Genomic DNA, 20948 nt, shown 5'->3' on the forward strand with positions numbered 1-20948 from the left:
TTGCTTTCTCATATGTGCCTTGACTGTGGGCCTTCAGCAGACTGAATAACCCCTTGCTCGAGCCAGCGACCTTGGGTCCAAGCTGGCGAGCTTTTTGCTCAAGCCAGATGAGCCCGCGCTCAAACTGGCAACCTCGGGGTCTTGAACCTGGGTCTTCCGCATCCCAGTCTGATGCTCTATCCACTGCGCCACCGCCTGGTCAGGCACTATTCTAAATTATTCACATAGGTGTTATTTCTGAAGCAAAATTCAAAATATGAATAAATATAAGAAAATTAATTTTTATTTTCTTTCAATAAAATCTTTTTGTAGGATGAAATTATATGTGTAAGATTAGCAGACTGGTTAAGGGTGCAGTTCTAGAACAAGACTGCCTAGGTTCAAACCCCAGTGACACACTTACCAGATGTGTTGCTTTGGAACCACTGCTTAAGCTCCCTGTAGACTGAGGATAATGGTGTTTACTTTATAGAATTGCGGGGAGGATGAATATAACACATGAATGTAACACAACAAAAACAGTGCTTGCCATGGAGTATTCAATGCATGTTAGCTCTCATCATCGTATCTGAATACGAAGACATGCAGGAACAATAAAAGGTACAGGTGCTAAATGTCAATGTGCCTGAAACACTGTAGACTAAGAGAGAAATAGTGATCAGTGCTCTTCAGTGGATTAAATTCTTGATTAAATAAAAATAAACATTAAAAAAGTAAATTAGCAACATGTACTGTGTTCAGTGAGCCCTAAAGAATAAAACTGAGTCCTGGCCAGGTAGCTCAGTTGGTTACAGCATCATCCCGATATGCTGAGGTTATGGGTTCAATCCTGGTCAGGGCACATATAAGAATCAACCAATGACCGTATAATGAGGGGAACAAATCAACGCTTCTCTCTCCTTTCCCTTCTCTCTAAAATCAATTAAAAAATATATTAAGTTCAGACTTAATTAAATATAATGCAGACAGGAAATTCTTAGGGAAAGAACATTAGACTACAAATCAGGATTGTGCAGATTAAATACAAAACTCCTTTAAATTATGTGACTTTAAAATGTTCTGATGTTATCTGATTTAGCTTCATTGGGAGAGGACCCATACATACATCATCCAAATTAGTAGCTTTCAAACTATTTATTACAGAAATCTTGCAGGGACCACCTATTGGGGATGAAGGGAGAGCCCAGTGGAGGGAAGACCATTTCCTCCTCTTCCCCTCTCATTTCCCATGGAACCACAAGCAGAGCTGTTCCACTTTTATCTCTTTCATACAAGTTTCCTGTGTTCCATTAAAAAGGAGGGGGGCACTGCTAACTTTACTGATTTTAAAAAGCACACTTCTTATATCCCTCAAAAGCTTCTAGCTAGAAATCACTTTGGATTTCTAGAATTATCTTGAGAAGTATTTAGTACTTGTGATTATTGACATTCTTTGTGTCCTTTCTTCCCTTTACAAAAATTAACATTACCAGTGAATGCTTATTAAGAAGGAAAAGAGGGAGCCTAAACAAATCTTGATCAATTTTACCAGGGAAATAAAGGAGGGGGGAGCAGAACTAGATTAGAAAGGTATGGGAGATTATAGTATTTACGAATTTCCTGTTCCTATGTTCTGTCACAGATATGTTTAATTGGTGATAATTATGGTGTGTCACAGATAACACACAGATATGTTTAATTCCTTAGTAATTTAGTTCTTCCATCCAAGCATTTACTGAGTACTTGATTTGTAGCAGGCATGGACTGAGCATAGTGAGGTAAATATGAGTATCTTTAACCCAAAGATATGGTACAGGATAGATGTAAATCCAAAATTGAAACTCAGCATGGAAACTACCACAATAGGCATGACAACCCAATGGTAAAAATAAATTTAGAAAAAAGTAGAGAAGATGAATGTAACTTTCTAAGTTAGTTCGCTTTGGATGATCCTCAAGTTTTGTAGGATAATGGCTAAATAAGGTTGGAGAAGCTGATGGTAGTGAACAAAATTTTCCAATTTGTGGAAGAGAGTAGTAAAATTTATTAAACTAAACTCTCTTTCAGCCTGATAAAGTCAGGTCAGATTTCCAGTGAAAAGTACCCTTAACCCTGCCAAAACAGCCAAGGTAAGTAACATGTTATTCTCAATGAAAATTAAGTCTGTAGGTTTTCAAGTACTGAACAGGACACAAGTCTTACTTAGCAAGGGGCCTTGATAATGGTTGTCTTAGTTACTAAAGTCTTACCAAGTTGTAAGTTTTCCCCAGACATAGAAATCCACCTATTTGATGTCAGTATAGATGGCCTGGCAGGTTTCTGCAATCTGTCTTAGGGTTAGCTGGCTCTACCTTTAGTACTTGAACAACTAAGCCAGGAATTTCCAGCCCTGATTTTTCAATAGTATTAAGATATTTTTAATTATCAGACTTTTGCCTCAATTTCTCTTTCTCTCTCTCTCTCTCTCACACACACACACACACACTTTTTCTTGACAGAGACAGAGAATCAGAGAGAGGGACAGACAGGAAGGGAGAGAGATGAGAAGCATCAATTCTTCATTGCAACACCTTAGTTGTTCACTGATTGCTTTCTCATATGTGCCTTGACCAGGGGGCTACAGCAGAGCGAGTGACCCCTTACTCAAACCAGTTACCTTGGGCTTCAAGCCAGTGACCTTTGGGCTCAAGCCAGCAACCTTGGGCTTTTGAACCTGGGTCCTCCATGTCCCAGTCCGACGCTATAACCACTGCACCACCACCTGGTCAGGCTATATATCATATATATTGAATTTATTGGTGCAACATTTGTTCAGAAAACTATACAGGTTTGAACTGCATAACTCAATAAGATGTTTATAATATATTTTGTTTCACATAAATTTCCAATCTTATATTTAAGTAAAATTGATGAATATAGGAAAAAACAACCCATCAAATGGCTAAGATATTGAGAATATTTGACAAAGTGACAAATGTTTGGGAAATGGTAAATTTAACCATTATTTATACCACAAGCAACTTTGGGTCCCAGAGGGAATATAATAATATTTTAAGTTTTGGTAATGTAAAACTCTAAGGAAATAAAATGTTTACAGAGGGAAAATACACACAGAAAACAGGAAGGAATTACAGAAGTAAATATATCACTTGTGGGGTATTTTAGAGTCTTCAAAAATCTGGCATGAGAATTTTGTGCAGGGGTATTCCCCCTAGCCTGCCACAACTTTTACTGCAGTCGTCACTCTGGGTTTAAAAAAACCCTTTCAAACTGCAGACCCCAGGCAGCCACTGGAGAAAGCTCCTGATCAAAGGAGGAGCCAATCTGTTCATTAGGGTTTCCAACAGTTTCATAGGACAGAATTCCACCTACATGTTAACAAGTAGGACTAAGGCATAACCTGATTAAAGACTGAAGGAAAAGGAGCAAGGCTGAATTAAACCAACTATCCAAACATCTGTTATCTACTACATGCGGGGAGAAACTGTGCTAGGTGTTGGAAATGCAGAGATGAAAAGATAGCTTGTTTTCAAGGAATTCTGCCCTTATGGTGAGCTGACATGAAAAATAAATGTCATAGAGGGCAAAAATAAATTCATGCCCAGGATGACACAGGAATGGATACAGAGAAAAGAGCATATAAATTCTGCCTGTGTGTGTGGTGTATGGTGTGTGGTGGCTGCTGGTGAGGTGGGGCAGGGATTTGGTACCATGTCATTCCATGATGCACCAGATTTGACTATATCCTTGAAGGGTCAAGTAGAAAGGAAGAACATTTCAAGTACAGAGATCTTTCTGTGAAGGGGGATCAAGAGTGCCACCCAGTTGTTGGCAGTTAGTTTAAAGTAGAGAGCACACTGGGGAGTTGGCAGATAAAGAAACTTGTATTCTAAGCAACAGAGTTTGATTCTGAAGTGGTGGGGAACCATGACATGATTTAATAAAACTGGGGTGTGACATTCAATTTTCATTTTTAGAAAGATCTGAAGGCAACAGTGTAGATGATTGAAAAATGAAAACAGGGAGTCCAATTAGGAGGCAATTAAGGAAGAGGACAATTTGGAGATGTATTTAACAGTTAGAAATAACAAGACACAAGTGGAAAATGATAAATGTTGACTGAATAGCTGTAAAGGGGTTGGAGAAAGGGAATGCTCTAGGATGCAGGATAATGAAGATGTGCAGACCAGAAAAGGGTTATCAGTTCGGTCTGTGTGTGATAAACTGGGAGGGTACAAGGACCACTCACGCGTAAATATCGAGGGATCAGTGGTCATTGTGGTGCTGAACACAAAGCCTAAGAAGGGTATCTGAAGTCATGGATTTTAGGTGACATTTCAACATGAAAGAGCTGGAAAAAACATCTGTGAAGCCTAACGAAGCACAAAGAAAGAAGAGAAAATGATATCATGGAGCTAAGGAAAAAGGAAGTTTATAGAAGAGTAGTCAAAATGTCAAACATCCCCAAGGGATTAAGGTAAGAACAGAAAAGCATTTGTTAGGTGAGGTAATTAAGAGGTCCAGGGTGACCTTAGCCATGGTAGAGGTAGTCACCGACGTGTGAAAAAGAGTGAGAAAATGGATACATCTTACTACAAGCTAGAAGAGAACATAGCCAGAACTGGAAATGACAGACTTTTAAGATAGTTGAACATTATTATGTAATTATATGAGAACCAAGAATTGATAGCAGAGATGAAAATGAAGAAGTTCAAAGAAATGATGTGTGAGGAGATGGGAAAGGACTCTGCCAGATTCTTCACAATCTCTATGCTCAGAGCCCATGATCAGCAGCATCAACCCCACTTGAAAGCTGGTTCCAAATGCACTTTCAGGCCACACCCCAGACTTACTGAATCATAATCTGCATTTTAACAGGATTCCTCGGTGCTATGAATGCACATTAATGTTTGAGAAGAGCTTCTCTAAATACAATTTTTATTTATTTATTTTTTTATTTTTTATTCATTTTAGAAAGGAGAGAGAGAGAGGAGAGAGAAAGAGAGAGAAGGAGGGAGGAGCAGGAAGCATCAACTCCCATATGTGCCTTGACCAGGCAAGCCCAGGGTTTTGAACCGGCAACCTCAGCATTTCCAGGTCGACACTTTATCCACTGCGCCACCACAGGTCAGGCTCTAAATACAATTTATTTGGAAAAAATATGTTAGAACATATTCTGAGCTTAAAAATAGTCTTCACATCCTCCACTATAACCTGTATGTTACTATGAAAAGAATAAGCAAAATAAGAGACACCAAACTCTCCAATGTTATGTGTTCCCACCCCTAATCCCATTTTGTGGGGGAATGGCTAAATCACACTTGAAAATCTCTAGGTTTCATATAAGTCAACAAGTTTCTTAACAGTGGGTTCTCAAAAACTAATATACCATTGTATATTGTTCTTTTTTTAAAGGGGAGCAGATAATTGTCCAGCTCCTCCTATACATATTTGACTATGTAGACATGATCATTTTAATCAACACTCCTTAAAGAAGGAAAGAATAACTTTCAGTACTGTGCTATTCTCCACTGTGTAGCACAACCAAAAGTGAATGGATGGGGAACTGAAACCCCTGGGTTTGAGTCCTCTAGGAAAAATGGGGACAGCGTATGTAAAAGAACTTTGACAACGTGCCATGCAAAAATACAACAGCATTATTATTTCAGGTACTTGATGTGTTTTAATCATTTAAAAATACTTATGAAAGAAATTTTCTGCTTATGAGATTCTTGCTAGTGCTGATACCACACATGTGCAATCACTGGACTCCAGTGACAGAAGAGGTCCTTGTGATCGTCATACCAACTCCTCAATCTGCTGCAGGACAGACCGCAGGGGTAAGAAATCCCTGGAACCCTGCAGAGTAGGACACTAAACAAAGTTATGGTTCTGGAATAAACTGCCAGAGGGTAGCAGATGAAGAGCTGTGAACCTGATGGGGACCCAGGGCAGTCACCAGGCAGACATAACGTCTTTTCATGAAGGTGTCCTCAAAGACCTTTAAGTCTTACTTGAAAATGGAAGTCAAAATTAAAGAGTTACTGTTGATCACCACATTGATTCTTATTTGCTTATCAACAAAATGTCAGTAAAAAAAGATCAAAATAATTTTGTCAACTGAGGTAAAAGGGCCTATATGTCATTTTCTTAATCTGAAATGTGATGACACTATAAATGGTCTGTACACTCAGTACAAATATTACTTAAATAGATGGTAGGCAACTAAATACAGGATTTTCCCCCTACATGCTCTGTACTCAAATATGTGTATAGCATCTAAATATTATGTTTAAAAAAATGATAGTAATGGGAATTGAAAATGTACAGAATGAGTTCTGATCTGCTATTACTACGGGAATACCATATAAACAAGACTATTTTGGTTGAAATTGGCCTTTAAATTTTGTTGTCATTTAGGAGATGAACTCTAAAGTGTACTTCTATCGCATTTACGGTTATATTTTCTCAGTTAGTTACAAAAAGGTAAATGATAATGGTACATTTGGAGCCACCCCAAATTATAAAAAAGTGATTTAAATCCACTTCATAGAAAGAATGAATTCTCTTACTATAACTTTTAAGTTGAAAATTATAACTTTTGGTTTGAAAACAAATATACTTAAACATAACACTTATGTACCATATCAGTTTGCTAATACAGAGATTTTATATGAATAAAGAGTTATATGTATATATAATAAATGCATGTGCATATGTGTGGTATACATAATTTTATAAACAAAATTATATCTACATACTAAATACATAGATCTTGTCTCAGAATTTCTTACTTCTCTAAGTAATACCTAGATTAAGCAGACTAGAGTATCATTTTATTTTTTGTGCTTTTCAGAAAATTATTATTTTTTTAAAGAATTTGAAAGTAGAGTTTTGGGTGCCATTTTTATTTAAGATCTCAGTTAAAGATCAGCAGCACAAATTCAGAGGCTATGAAGGAAAATATAAAGTTCAAGACATTCTAAGCAGAGCAGTGTTGAATGATGGAATGAGTGGGTGCCTGAAGTGGAACGGAGAAGAAGGTCAGTATGGCTTAGGAATTGAATGAATTTGGATCCAGGTGGCAACGTCATCAGGAAGATGCCGAAACAGTTGAGGAAACTCACTGTAGAATTCATAGGTCAGAGAAAGTTCATAAAATAGAAGTGATGTCATTTTGTAACAGTACTTCCCAGTCTTCATTCTCTTCCCTAGTTTATTATTGAAATGAAGCATTTTAAAGATCATAATCATTTACCACCCCCCCATCTACTACTAAATAATAAAGAGGAATGATTCATGTATTATGCTGAGTTGTTGGCACTTAACTTCACTGATTTTAACTGTATCCTTTTATTATAGCTCAGTGTTTCTCAAACTTGATACTACTGACATTTGGGGCCAGATCATTCTTTGTTGTGGGAAGCTATTCTGAATATTTTTCGCTAACACCACTCTGATCCTTCTTCCCTTCAACAGGTCCTTCCTGGATAAAAATGAAGTTAAGTAAATCATAGATCCACAGATTAAAAGTACACTTATTTCCAGCAACAACTCAACTACTGCTGGAAAAATGATGTTATATGAATGCTGCAAACTATCTAATCTCTTATACAGAAACACAAGAGTTAAACTTCATAATCCCCTATTGCTATATAGTAACTAGATCTTGATTAAAATATAAAAAGACTACAGCAAAATAGCAAAAGGAAACAGGTCAATTTTTAAACAAAAAGAAATAATCAATGTACCAGTATGTTTATCTTAATAAATAATCATGTAGTTTTAAATTTCTAAAAGGAACCCTTAGGTGGTCCATAATCAGGACACTGGCATTTGTAAAAATAATTCTATCTTTTAACATCATTATCTCAAAATAATTTTCATTAAAAAAGGCATTTAAGAGTTTTTTTTTAAGTTGGGGTTCCCACACAAGAGCCAAGGATTGGCTATGAATTGATAATTCTCAATAGATTATATAAAACGAGGACAGTGACTTCTCCTGTAAGCCAAACACCAACCACCACTCTCACTGATGACTACAATGTGTCATTAGGATACCTTCGTTGCTCTTTAAACTTCTCACATGATCAGCTCTCCTCTAGGAGTGTCCCTCCAAGTTCAGGCAGTAAGCTGATGATTCCTCTTTTGATTCAATTCTAGCAGGCTAACTCAGGCTTAAACCCAGACATAATATATTTTAATTTTATGAGCTGTATAGTTTCCCACTGAGACCTTTGCTTTCCTACTACAGAGACTGGTGCTGAGTGCCTATCGCAATGCAGAGCCTGATCAATGTTGGCTTAGTTGTCCTTCTTCCCCTTCCTGAAGTAAAAGGAATACCTTGTTAGTTTTTCCTGATTCCCAAAAAAGAAAATAAGTCCTTCTTTTCCAACATTAATTGCTGAATAAAGTAAAAAGGGTGCTATTCAGACTTGGTATCAGATATTACTAAGCAATTATTGCTAAGTTCATTAGGTATAATAATGGTGTTGTGGTTATATTTTCTAAAGTTACTGACATTGAAATATTTATAGGTCACACAGTTCTGAAATTGGATTAAAAAACAAGGAATATCATAAAACAAAATTGTTAAAATGGTGCTAACTTCTAAAGCCAGACAATGCATATAAGGATTTACTTTTTAAAATGGTGACAGTTTAAACTGATTTAGAATAGCAGTTCTCTCTCATACAACAAGTGAGCAATGAACAACTGAAGCAAAGTAGCTATGAGTAAAAAAGCAATTCTCTCAATCTTGAATACAGGTGATATAGAAAAATAAACTAATGAATAAATGTGCACTGTACAAATACTCTTTTTTTTTTTTTTCCTTAAGTTGGAAACGGGGAGGCAGTCAGACAGACTCCCACATGCGCCTGACCGGGATCCACCCGGCACGTCCACCAGGGGGCGATGCTCTGCCCATCTGGGGCATTGTTCTGTTGCAACCAGAGCCATTCTAGCGCCTGAGGCAGAGGCCACAGAGCCATCCTCAGCGCCCGGGCCATCTTTGCTCCAATGGAGCCTTGGCTGCGGGAGGGGAAGAGAGAGACAGAGAGGAAGGAGAGGGGGAGGGGTGGAGAAGCAGATGGGTGCCTCTCCTGTGTGCCCTAGCCGGGAATCGAACCGGGGACTCCCGCACGCCAGGCCAACGCTCTACCACTGAGCCAACCGGCCAGGGCCAACAAATACTCTTTACATAGTGATGTACTTAATTGTGTTTTAAAGTATAACATTGTATAGGACTCATGAATTAACTGAATCCTTAAAAAAATTCTAGTCTGTTAAAGTGAAAAACTCCTCTTCCAACCAGGTCTTTCTAATTCCATATAACCTTGTCTTTTAAAAATAAATATCAGTATAATCTCACTGTTAGCTACTCCTGAGAAATCTTAAGAAAGTCTATGCATAATAAAAATCTCAACAGTAACTGTAATTTGTTAGGCATATGCTAAACATTACCATTCAGCCGGTTAGCAGGATGGCTGATGTGTAAAATGTGCTGTGCAGAAATGTGACCAACTCATGAAAAAGCCATGCTTAATAAAAAACTTAGTAATTTAAAAAATAAATTAAATGATCTTCATGAATTCAAAAAGTACCATTTAAGCTTTTACAACTATAACCCATATTCTCAGATTAGTGTTTTATTATAACCATTATGAGGCTTCTTAATCTTAAATTTTTTTAAATTGCCATTATAATCTTAAATTCACATTGTAATCCAAGGATAAATTTAACTAGTTTGTATGTGGTTATTATGGTGTTCTGATCAAGCCTTTTGAGATAATTCAAGCTTTTATGCAGGTATACTAGACAGTGTGTAACCTTTACCTAGTTACCCCCATTGGTGAAATCTTGGAAATGTATCGTACATTGTTACAATTAAAATATTAAAAAAGGGACACAGAACAATTGTTACCACTTGTCTTTTTACAATACCCACTTCCTTTTCAACCTGACATCCTCTTTAACATTGCCAATCCCTAATTTATTCTCCATTTCTCTAATTTTTTCATTTCAAGAAATTCTCACACAGTATGTAACCATTAATCAAAGTATGGTTTTCTGGAGATTCATCTAGGTTGTTGTACGTATCAAGTTTGTGCTTTTACTGCTGAGTAGAATTCCGTGGTGTGGGTACATCATTCATCCAATGAAGGATATCTAGATTTCCAGTTTTGGCTATGATGAACAAAGCTGCTCCGAACATCTGTGTATGGGTTTTTGCATGAACCTAAGTCTTCATTTCTCTCAGATAAATGCCCAGGGGTGCAAAGCTAGGCTGTATGGTATTTGTATGTCTAGTTCTGAAATAAACTGCCAAAATATTTCCAGGTAGCTGTATCATTTCTAGTCCAACCAGTAATGTATGAGTGATTTACTTTTTCTACAATCTTGCCAGCATATGGTGTTGTCACTATTTTTTATTTTAATCATTCCTATAGGTATGTGATGATACCTTGCAGAGGTCTTAATTTGTATTTCTCTAATGGCTAGTGATGCTGTATCTTTTCAAGTGTTTATGTGTCACTTATATATCCTCTTCATAAAAATGTCTGCTCATGTTTTTGCCTATTTTCTAATTGAAATTTTTTCTTGAATTTTGAGAGATCTTTATTCTAGATATTATTTGTTATTTGTACATTTGGTTTGTAAGTATTTTTTCCCAATCTGTAGACTGTCTTTGAATCCTCTTATCAGGATCATTTAAACATTTTTAAAGGCCAACTTATCAATTTTTCCTTTTATGGATCATGCTTTTAGTGACAAGCAAGCCTAGTGCCAGATTCTAAAGATTTTCTCATTTGTTTCCCTAAGAATAGGAGATAATTTATCCAAATGCTAGAGTACCATTTGTATAAGCAGATAGCTTCCTCCATAAACTGTTTTTTTTACCTTTGTTAAAAATCAATTGGGCGCCTGACCAGGCAGTGGCACAGTGGACAGAGTGTCGGACTGGGATGCAGAGGACCCAGGTTCGAGACCCCAAGGTCGCCAGCTTGAGCGCGGGCGCATCTGGTTTGAGCAAAGCTCACCAGCTTGGACCCAAGGTTGCTGGCTTGAGCAAGGGGTTACTCGGTCTGCTGTAGCCCCATGGTCAAGGCACACATGAGAAAGCAATCAATGAATAACTAAGGTGTCGCAACGAAAAACTAATGATTGATGCTTCTCATCTCTCTCTGTCCCTATCTATCCCTCTCTATGACTCTCTCTCTGTCTCTGTAAAAAAAAAAAATCAACTAGGCATATTTATATGGGTCTATTTTATGGGATCTCTACTCTTTTCACTGATTACTTATCCCTCCACTAGTACCACTGTCTCAGTGACTATAGCTACTTAAGACATGAAATCAAACAGTGATTTTCCTACTTTATGATTCTTTTTCAAAGTTTTTTTTAGCTATTCTAGTTCCTTAGTCTTTCCATATCAATTTATATTAATACTGTCAGGTATCTACAAAAACTCTTTATTAGATTTTGTTTCCTAGGAATTGGGTTAAACCTGTATATCAATTTGCAAAGAAAGTGACATCTTTACTATGCTGAGTATTCTAATCAATGAACATGAGTATATATATATATATCCATTTATTTAGATCTTGACTTGTCATCAGTGTTTTGTAGTTTTCAGCATACACATCCTATGCATGTTATTTTTAGATTTACACCTAGGTATTTCATTTTCTTTTTCTGTGACTATAGACAGTACTGTATTTTAAATTTTGATATTTACTGCTAGTATAAGAAATAAGAGTTTTGGCCCTGGCTAGATGCTAAGCAGTAGAACTGCTGTGGAAGTCCCGGGTTCGATTTCTGGCCAGGGCACATAGGAGAAGCGCCCATCTGCTTCTCCACCCCTCCCCCTCTCCCTATCTCTTTCTCTCCCACAGCCAAGGCTCCATTGGAGCAAGTTGGCCAGGTGCTGAGGATGGCTCCATGGCCTCACCTCAGGTGCAGGTGCTGAATTAGCTTCCTTTAGAGCAACGGAGCAGCGGCCCCAGATGGGCAGAGCATCGCCCCACAGTGGGCATGCCAGGGTGGATCCTGGTCGGGGTCATTTGGGAGTCTGTCTCTCTGCCTCCCTCCTTCCCTCCCCACCTATCACTTAATAATAATAAAAAAAGATAAATAAATAAATAAGATTTGATATACAAGGTGGGGTAAAAGTATATTTACAGTTGTTCATATGGAAAATACATTAATAGATAATAATACAAGGATATACTCTGTTTCACATACAACTGTAACCAACTTTTGCTCCACCCTGTATTTTTGCTGAACTCATTTGTCACCTCGTGTGTGTGTGTGTGTGTGTGTGTGTGTGAATTCTTTGGAATTCCCTATAGAGACAATCACGTAATACACAGTTTTATTTCTTCCTTTCTGAGTTGTGTGCCTTAATTTCCTTTACTTGCTTTGTTGCACTGGCTAGGACTTCCACCAATATGTTAAATGAGAGCAGACATTCTTATCCTGTTCCAAAGGATAAAGCATTAAAGTATTTAGCCTTTTGTCATTAAGTATAATGTCAGTTGTAGGTTTCCTGTAGATGCTCTTTGACAAGCTGAGGAAGTTCTCTTCAATTCCTTTCTTTTCATTTTTTATGTTTTGAGAGTTTTAAAATGAGTGGGTGTTAAATTTTGTCAAATGCTTTTTCTGCATTGACTGCTATGTAGTTTTCCTAATCCTATTAAAATGGGTGATTATACATAATTTACAATACTCAAGTCTTTTGAATATTGAACCACTTGTATATCTGGAACAAATTCCAATCAGCATGAGGTACATACATTATTTCATATATTGTTGAAGTTCTATTTGCTGATATTTTGTCTAGAATTTTTGTTTATATACAGTTGTTTGTACGGAAAATATAGTGATAATGCAAGAAAAAGTGTTTCATGTACTCACAACTATAAACCTACTTTTGCCCCACTCTGTATTAATAAAAGCTACCAGTCTGTACTTTTCTTTTCTTTTTTTACTTTCTTTGGTTATGGTATCAGGTAATAATAGCTTTATAAAATAAATAAGAAAATGTTTAATCTCTTCTACTTTCTGGAAAAGATAGTATAAAACTGTTGTTGGCCTGACCTGTGGTGGCGCAGTGGATAAAGTGTTGACCTGGAAATGCTGAGGTCACCAGTTCGAAACCCTGGGCTTGCCTGGTCAAGGCACATATGGGACTTGATGCTTCCAGCTCCTCCCCCCTTCTGTCTCTCCTCTCCTCTCTGTCTCTTCCTCTCCTCTCCAAAATGAATAAATAGAAATAAAAAAAACAACAACAACAAAAAACTGCTGTTTATCCTTTCTTTAAATGTTTGATAAAATTCTCCAATGAAACCATCTGTTCCTAGACATTTCTTTTCAAGAAATTTTAAAATTATGAATTCAATTTCCTTACTAGAGGGCTATTCAAATAATGTTTTACACAAGAGGAGTTGTAGTAGTTTGTGGGTTTTTTTGTTCATCTAATTTATCATATTTATGTATTATTCCTTTGATGTCTGCAGAATAAATCGTGGTATTTTGTTCTGTTCCTGATATTGGTAAGATGTGTCTTTTCTCTTTTCTTCTTTTGTCAAGTTTTGCCAGAAATTTGTCAATTTTATTGAACTTTAAAAAACTAGCTTTTTCTCATTTATTTTCTCTATTGTTTTCTCATTTTCAATTTTTTCTGATTTCTGCTCTTATCTTTGTTATTTCCTTCATTTTATTTGCTTTGGGTTCTTTAGTAGGAACTAAAGATTACTGATTTGAGATTTTCCCTTTCTAAAGTGGGCATTTAATGATATAAATTTACCTCTGCATTAGTTGTTACCCACAAAAACTGCTTTATTTTCATCTTCATTAAGTTTAGTGTATTTTAAATTTTCCTTTTAAACTTCTCCTTTGATACATATATTATTTAGAAGTATGCTGTTTAGTTTCCAAGTCTTTGAAGAATTTTCCAATTATCTGTTATTGATAACTGGAACCAATAGAAAGGAAAAAGAGACAAATTCATAATTATAGGTGGAGACTATCTTTGATTTCTGTCTGGTTTAATTCCACTGCCTAGTTTAATTCTATTGGTTCTAGCTTCACATATATTTCAGCAGTGTTGTTTGGTGATACAAATTTAGTATTGCTATATCTTCCTGATGAATTCTCCTTTTGTTATTATATGTTTTTCTGTCTCTGGCAATTTTCTTTGCTCTTAAGTCTACTTGATATGATACTAATAAAGCCACTCTGGCTTTTTTGTGATTAGGGTATGATATATCTTTTCCCATCACTTTATTTTCAACCTGCCTACACTGTTATATTTGAAATGAGTTTCTTGTAGACACCATATAGCTGTTATGATTTTTAATCCCGTTTGCCAATCTGTCTTTTGATTGTTGCAGTTAGATTATTTACATTTCATGTAATTATTGCTAAGTGAGGGCTTAAATCTACCATTTTATTTTTTCGTGTTATTTTTTTGTTTTTTTCCCCTGCCTTTCTTAGGATTAATGGAAACTTTTTTTATTTCTATATTGATTTATATAGTTTTTTAGTGTATCTCTTTGTATATTTTTAGTAGTTGCTCCAGGTATTAAATAGTGTATATAAAACTTATCACAGTCTACTAATACTGTCATTTTACCCAATCAGGTGAAGAGTAGTAGTCTCACCTCCCTTGACATCCCTTACTTCACAATGATTTATGGTATTTTCTGTATGTACGCAGAGAACCACATCAGACATTATAGGTCTGCTTAAATTGTCAAACATTATTTACAATACTCAGAAGTTTTAAGAAAAAGTTTATCATAATTATTCATATTTTTGGTTACTAGTGTTCCTTCACCCAAGACTCTTTCTTCTGTTGTTTGATTTAGGTTGTAACTTCCTTTTGCCAGTAGACCTGCTATTGATAAACTCCTAGTTTTTTTTTAAAAATCTAGGAATGTATTGATTTCTCTTCATTCCTGAAAGGTATTTTGGCTGATTCTAGCATTCAGGGCTTAAAGTTCTTTTCTTTCAGCTCTTAAAACATGCTGTGCTAGTTCCTTCTGGCCAATGTGGTTTCTGATGACAAATTTGCTGTTATTCAACTTGGTAAAGTTTTTTTTCAAGATTCTTTCTCTGTCTTTAGTCAGAGATTTGACTCTGAATGGAAGTATGTCTTGGTACAGATTTGTTAGGGTTTATCCTGTTTGGATTTGGCGTAGCTTCTTGCATCTATAGGTTTATAACTTCTGCCACATTTGGGAAGTTTTCAGTCATTATTTTAGTTCTTTTTCAGAGCCATCTTCTTTCTTTTCTCTTTCTAGAATTCTGATAACACTATGTTAGAACTTAGGTTATTGTATAGGTCTCTGAGGCACTGTTAATTTTTTTTGTCTATTTTCTCTCTGTAGTTTAGACTGAGTAGTTCCAATTGTTCTGTCATCCAGTTAACAAACTGTTTCCTCTGTCCCCTTCATTCTGCTGATTTCATTCATCCACCAAGTTTTTTATTTGCTATTATATTTTCGGTTCTAAAATTTCTATCTGGTTCTTCTTTTTACCTTGTATTTCTTTTGCTGAGACTGTTTTTCACTGTTTCAAGTCTGCTTCTATTTGTTGAGGTATTTTTTTTTTTTTTTGTATTTTTCTGAAGCTGGAAACCGGGAGAGACAGTCAGACAGACTCCCGCATGCGCCCGACCGGGATCCACCCGGCACGCCCACTAGGGGTGACGCTCTGCCCACCAGGGGGCGATGCTCTGCCCCTCCGGGGCGTCGCTCTGCCGTGACCAGAGCCACTCTAGCGCCTGGGGCAGAGGCCAAGGAGCCATCCCCAGAGCCCGGGCCATCTTTGCTCCAATGGAGCCTTGGCTGCGGGAGGGGAAGAGAGAGACAGAGAGGAAGGAGGGCGGGGGTGGAGAAGCAAATGGGCGCTTATCCTATGTGCCCTGGCCGGGAATCAGACCTGGGTCCCCCGCACGCCAGGCCGACGCTCTACCGCTGAACCAACCGGTCAGGGCCTGTTGAGGTATTTTTACAATGCTTGTCTAAGAAAATATTTGTGAGATAGAAATTCTAACACCTGTCATCTTGCTTCTGGCATTCTTTGATTTTTTTTTTTTTTCAATTCAGTTTGAGACCTTCCTGGTTCTAGGTATGAAGAGTAACTTTTTATTGAAACCTTGACACTTTGGGTACTGTTTTTATAAGACTTTAGATTTATTATTTAAACCTATGCTTTATTTGGCTTCCTCTAACACTGCTCCCACAGAAAAATGATAAGTGTGAAAGAACCTTACTACTAGTCAGCTGATGGTAAAAGCAGCAGCTCAATTTTTTTCATTTAAATGATAAAAGTAGTTTTACTATTTACAAATAAGCACCTACTGTTACTTGTTATAACTAAGAAAAATGAACACAAAAGCATTAGACACAACTAGAAATCTAGGATTATTTTCCAGTAGTTGATGCCTTGTTATCTGACTTCACAGTATGGTACATCATTCAAATGCAAACAACTGTCTGTGTGGCTCAAAAAAACAGCAAGAAAATCCATTGTTATTAATCAGTAAGGATACATTTCAGATGTCTTGAAACCCCCACAACATGTTGGCCCTTATAGTTTCAAATACAGTACCTGTAATAAAGAAGTCCCTCCCTGAAAGCAGGCAGGTTTACATATCTATTATAAGTCAAACAAAGGTACGGAACAGATTTCTCTCTGAGTTTGCTGTGTGAAGTGAAACATTGCTCTTATATGTTACCAAGTTGAAATTATTGGCAATAAAATATGGTAAAGCATTAGCAGGTGACTACAGGAAATGCATTAAGGAGAATATAATCATCAAGTTTGGATAAGTGTAATATCTCACCTAAGAAACAATTCTTCAGTGAATATCAATGTTGTTAAATTACTATAGTCAATTTCTGGGTTTGAGGGTTAATTAGAAGAGCTCTAAGTATCTATTTAATAACTATTTACTCACTGTTTACTATGTTGAAGGCTAGCTGCTGCCTATGACCTCATCCCGTGTTATCCTTAGAACAATGAGATTCTTTAATCATTTGTATTCTAGAATCTCTTCCTGCAGTTGCTGTTAAGATTCTTATACAGAAGGTGGATATACAGCATTATTCTGGGCAAACTACTTACTTTTTTAGCCTCATTTCTTCTTTTTATAAAATGGAGTATAGCAATGTATCTACCTTGTAAAAGATAATTATCTACTTATTCAAACTTCATTAGTGTTGTTTTGCTCCCTCTCATGCAACATAAAAAAGATTTTGGGAAAACGCATACAAAGATGTGTTAAAGCATTCTGGCTTTAAGAGAGGGCTCAGAATATAATTCAAGACTGATATAAAATCAATGTTAAAAGGCAATTCACCAAGGAAAGAAATTTTCCTACTTCATGATATTCAAAGACTATCAGTGATTAAAAAGCTATGGGAGATACCAATGAATGAATATTAAAGTATATAGAACAATTCTATTAAGTAAAAAGATGATGAACATTTAAAAGGGCTTCTTATTTACCTCTTCTACATTGGAAGCAGTCTTAGCAGAAGTTTCCATGAAGATAAGTCCATGTTCTCGTGCAAAAGCTTCACCTTCTTCTTTTTTTACTTCTCTTCTAGATTCTAAATCACTAAACATAGGAAAGAAAGAGCCATGTTACTAACCAACACAGGACAAATAGAGATATCCATAGAAAATGTACCAATAGATTCAATGTTGTACTGATCATTCTTTCAATTAATTATTTTTTTAATTTAATGATTTTAGAGGGGGGGGGGATATAGAGAGGAAGAGAGAGAAACACTGATTTGTTGTTCCACTTATTTATGCATTCATTGGTTGATTCTTGTATGTGCCCTGACTGGGGATTGAACCTACAACCTTGGCATACTAGGACAATATTCTAAGCAGCTGAGCTATGGGACCAAAGCTTTAAATTAATTTTTATTACATAATAATCACTGCATTAGCCTGGGTATTATGAGGGTCTAAGTATTTAGAACACACTGCTTAGTTTCAAAGAACTAACAATCCAGCCCTGGCTGGTTGGCTCAGTGGTAGAGCGTAGGCCTGGCGTGCAGGAGTCCCGGGTTCGATTCCTGGCCAGGGCACACAGGAGAAACACTCATCTGCTTCTCCACCCCTCCCCCTCTCCTTCCTCTCTGTCTCTCTCTTCCCCTCCCGCAGCCAAGGCTCCATTGGAGCAAAGTTGGCCCGGGCGCTGAGGATGGCTCCATGGCCTCTGCCTCAGGCGCTAGAATGGCTCTGGTTGCAACAGAGCGACGCCCCAGATGGGCAGAGCATTGCCCCCTGGTGGGCATGCCGGGTGGATCCCGGTTGGGTGCATGCGGGAGTCTGTCTGACTGCCTCCCCTTTTCTAAATTCAGAAAAATACCAAAAAAAAAAAAAAAAGAACTAACAATCCAAGAGAATATTCTGAATTACAGTCCTACAATGCCAAAACTAGGAGAAACCTAAAGGAAATATCTTGCCTAATACCCTGCCTTTGAGTATAGTGCATTCTCAAAGAAGGAAGACATTTTATTCAAAGTAATAATTTGAGAAAACAGAACTACATTAGTTTCCTCATCCTTCAGCCAGAAATACTTTCTACGAATGTGATTAAAAAATAAGTCACACACCTGACCTGTGGTGGTGAAGTGGATGAAGCGTCGACCTGGAAATGCTGAGGTCGCCGATTCGAGACCCTGGGCTTGCCTGGTCAAGGCACATATAGGAGTTGATGCTTCCAGCTCTCCCCCCCTTCTCTCTCTCTCTGTCTCTCTCCTCTCTCTCCCTCTCTGTCTCTCTCTCTCCCCCCCTCTCTCCTCTCTAAAAATGAATTAAAAAAAAAAAAGTCACACAATTTCAGATGCTGAAGGAAACTAATAAAATTTAAAGTACTAAAAACAAAATTAGATTATTAATCCCTGTTGGTGTAATTCTCAGTATAACTGTTAATAACAAAAAAGAGAGAAATCGAAGCTAGAAATTGAGGACAAAAGTATGATACTCACTTTTATCCTACTGGACTTGTATTAGTAGGGTAGAGGGGAAACTAAGAGTCTCCTTCAAGTGTGTTTTATTGTTGAAAATATTTAATCTTTACTATTATAAAATATTTTAAGCACACTGAAAAGGATGACAAATAATACTCATGTACTTCCATCTAGCCTTCACACATATCATTTTGACAGATTAGTATCAGTTTTCCTGTTGAGAAATAAAATCGGTAGTTATACATCTAAATTGTCTCCTGTGTGCCTGTTTACTGATTCCATTTTCTTTCCTCTTAACTCAAAGGTAACCACTACTCTGTATTTGGCATTTTCATTCTCTCGTTTTTATATTTACACTCATGTTCATAGTCATAAATAGAAAAGGTCTTTTTTTTTGCATGTTTTAAAAAATTCAGATGTAGCTAGTGTCTACAACTTGTAACTTTGGCCAATCTTATGTTTTTCAAAGTTATCTACATAATGCATGTAGGTCTAGTTTCTTAATGTTTTTCTGCTGTATTATATTCTATTAAATGACTGCAACAATTTATTTGAAATTCTCCAGTGACATAGTCATTTAAAATTTCATTTAAATCACATGACAGATCAGGAGGCTGAGGCACAAAGGCGTTAAGTAAAGCATCAATTCTGTGAAGAGTTGATGTAGTGATTCCATCTAGACCACTGTGCTATACTGTATCATTAAAACATTTTTAATCATTACCTTTTCTGATAATCAATTATATTTAAGAACTTTGGTCAAATAAGAAAAAATACAAAAAACACCTACTCATAACTTTATTTTCCACAAGTAATTAACATCTTGGTGAATGTAATTCTATATTACTCATTTTGCTTTTCCCTACCAAAATACCCTCACACCCACTATTCACTGTAATTTGCTTTTTTAAATTTACTAAATCTTGGATCATTTTCCCATGTCACTTTCACTTTTGTTGTCTTTTTCTTTTTCCTTTTTTTTGTATTTTCTGAAGTTGGAAATGGGGAGGCAGTCAGACAGACTCCCGCATGCACCCGACCGGGATCCACCCGTCATGCCCACCACGAGGCAATGCTCTGCCCATCTGGGGCGTCACTCTGTTGCGACCAGAGCCATTCTAGTGCCTGAGGCAGAGGCCATGGAGCCATCCCCAGCGCCCGGGCCAACTTTGCTCCAATGGAGCCTTGGCTGCGGGAGGGGAAGAGAGAGACAGAGAGGAAGGAGAGGGAGAGGGGTGGAGAAGCAGATGGGTGCTTCTCCTGTGTGCCCTGGCCGGGAATTGAACCCGGGACTCCTGCACACCAGGCCGATGCTCTACCACTGAGCCAACTGGCCAGGGCACTTTTGTTGTCTTTTACAATATTCTTTTTATTGAGTACCCAGTAAGACTGGCAGTATTTTATGTAAATCTAAATTTATTTTACATATCCTCACTGAAAGATAGTATGAATACTTCCATATTACAAAAATTAAAACTTCATTTCCATATATTTCATCCTAAATGGTTTAGTGAAGTGATTTAAATAAGAAAAGGGTAAGCAAGAAAGTCCTTGAGTGAAAGCCAAGATAATACATACATCTAGTTACAAAGTAATCAAAAGTTAATACTTCCATTGTAAAAGGCTTATAGTACTTATAAGTATTTTCTCTTAACAGCAAATCTAGACTTCCATTAAAACAACTTTTCACATTCAAATCTATAACATATACTGCTATTTGCTATTTTACTTTTACAGCATAACTGACATAAAAGTTATGTACATAAAAGTTTGATGAGTTTGATATATGTATACCTGTGAAGGTATCAGCCTCTAAAATATTTCCTCTTACCTCATTGTAATACATCCTTTTCCTCCCCCTGCCCTGTACTCTAAGCAACTAACGATCTGCTTTCTGCCACTACAGATTCTTCTTTATATTCTAGGATTTTATATAAATGAGATCATATGCTATGTCTTCTTTACTGT

At 36.9% G+C, this 20948-nt stretch overlaps 1 protein-coding gene across 1 annotated transcript in view; it reads right to left on the reverse strand.

Annotated features, from left to right (window-relative positions):
• The window catches only part of RAB2A (RAB2A, member RAS oncogene family), a 93027-nt gene that overhangs the window by 10962 nt on the left and 61117 nt on the right, over positions 1 to 20948 (reverse strand). Inside the window, exon 6 of the mRNA XM_066378999.1 lies at positions 17500 to 17611. Coding sequence (XP_066235096.1) covers positions 17500 to 17611 — 112 coding nt within the window. The remainder of the gene's footprint in view (positions 1 to 17499; positions 17612 to 20948) is intronic.

Source organism: Saccopteryx leptura, chromosome 3 (assembly GCF_036850995.1).
Source record: "Saccopteryx leptura isolate mSacLep1 chromosome 3, mSacLep1_pri_phased_curated, whole genome shotgun sequence".
NCBI lineage: Eukaryota > Metazoa > Chordata > Mammalia > Chiroptera > Emballonuridae > Saccopteryx > Saccopteryx leptura.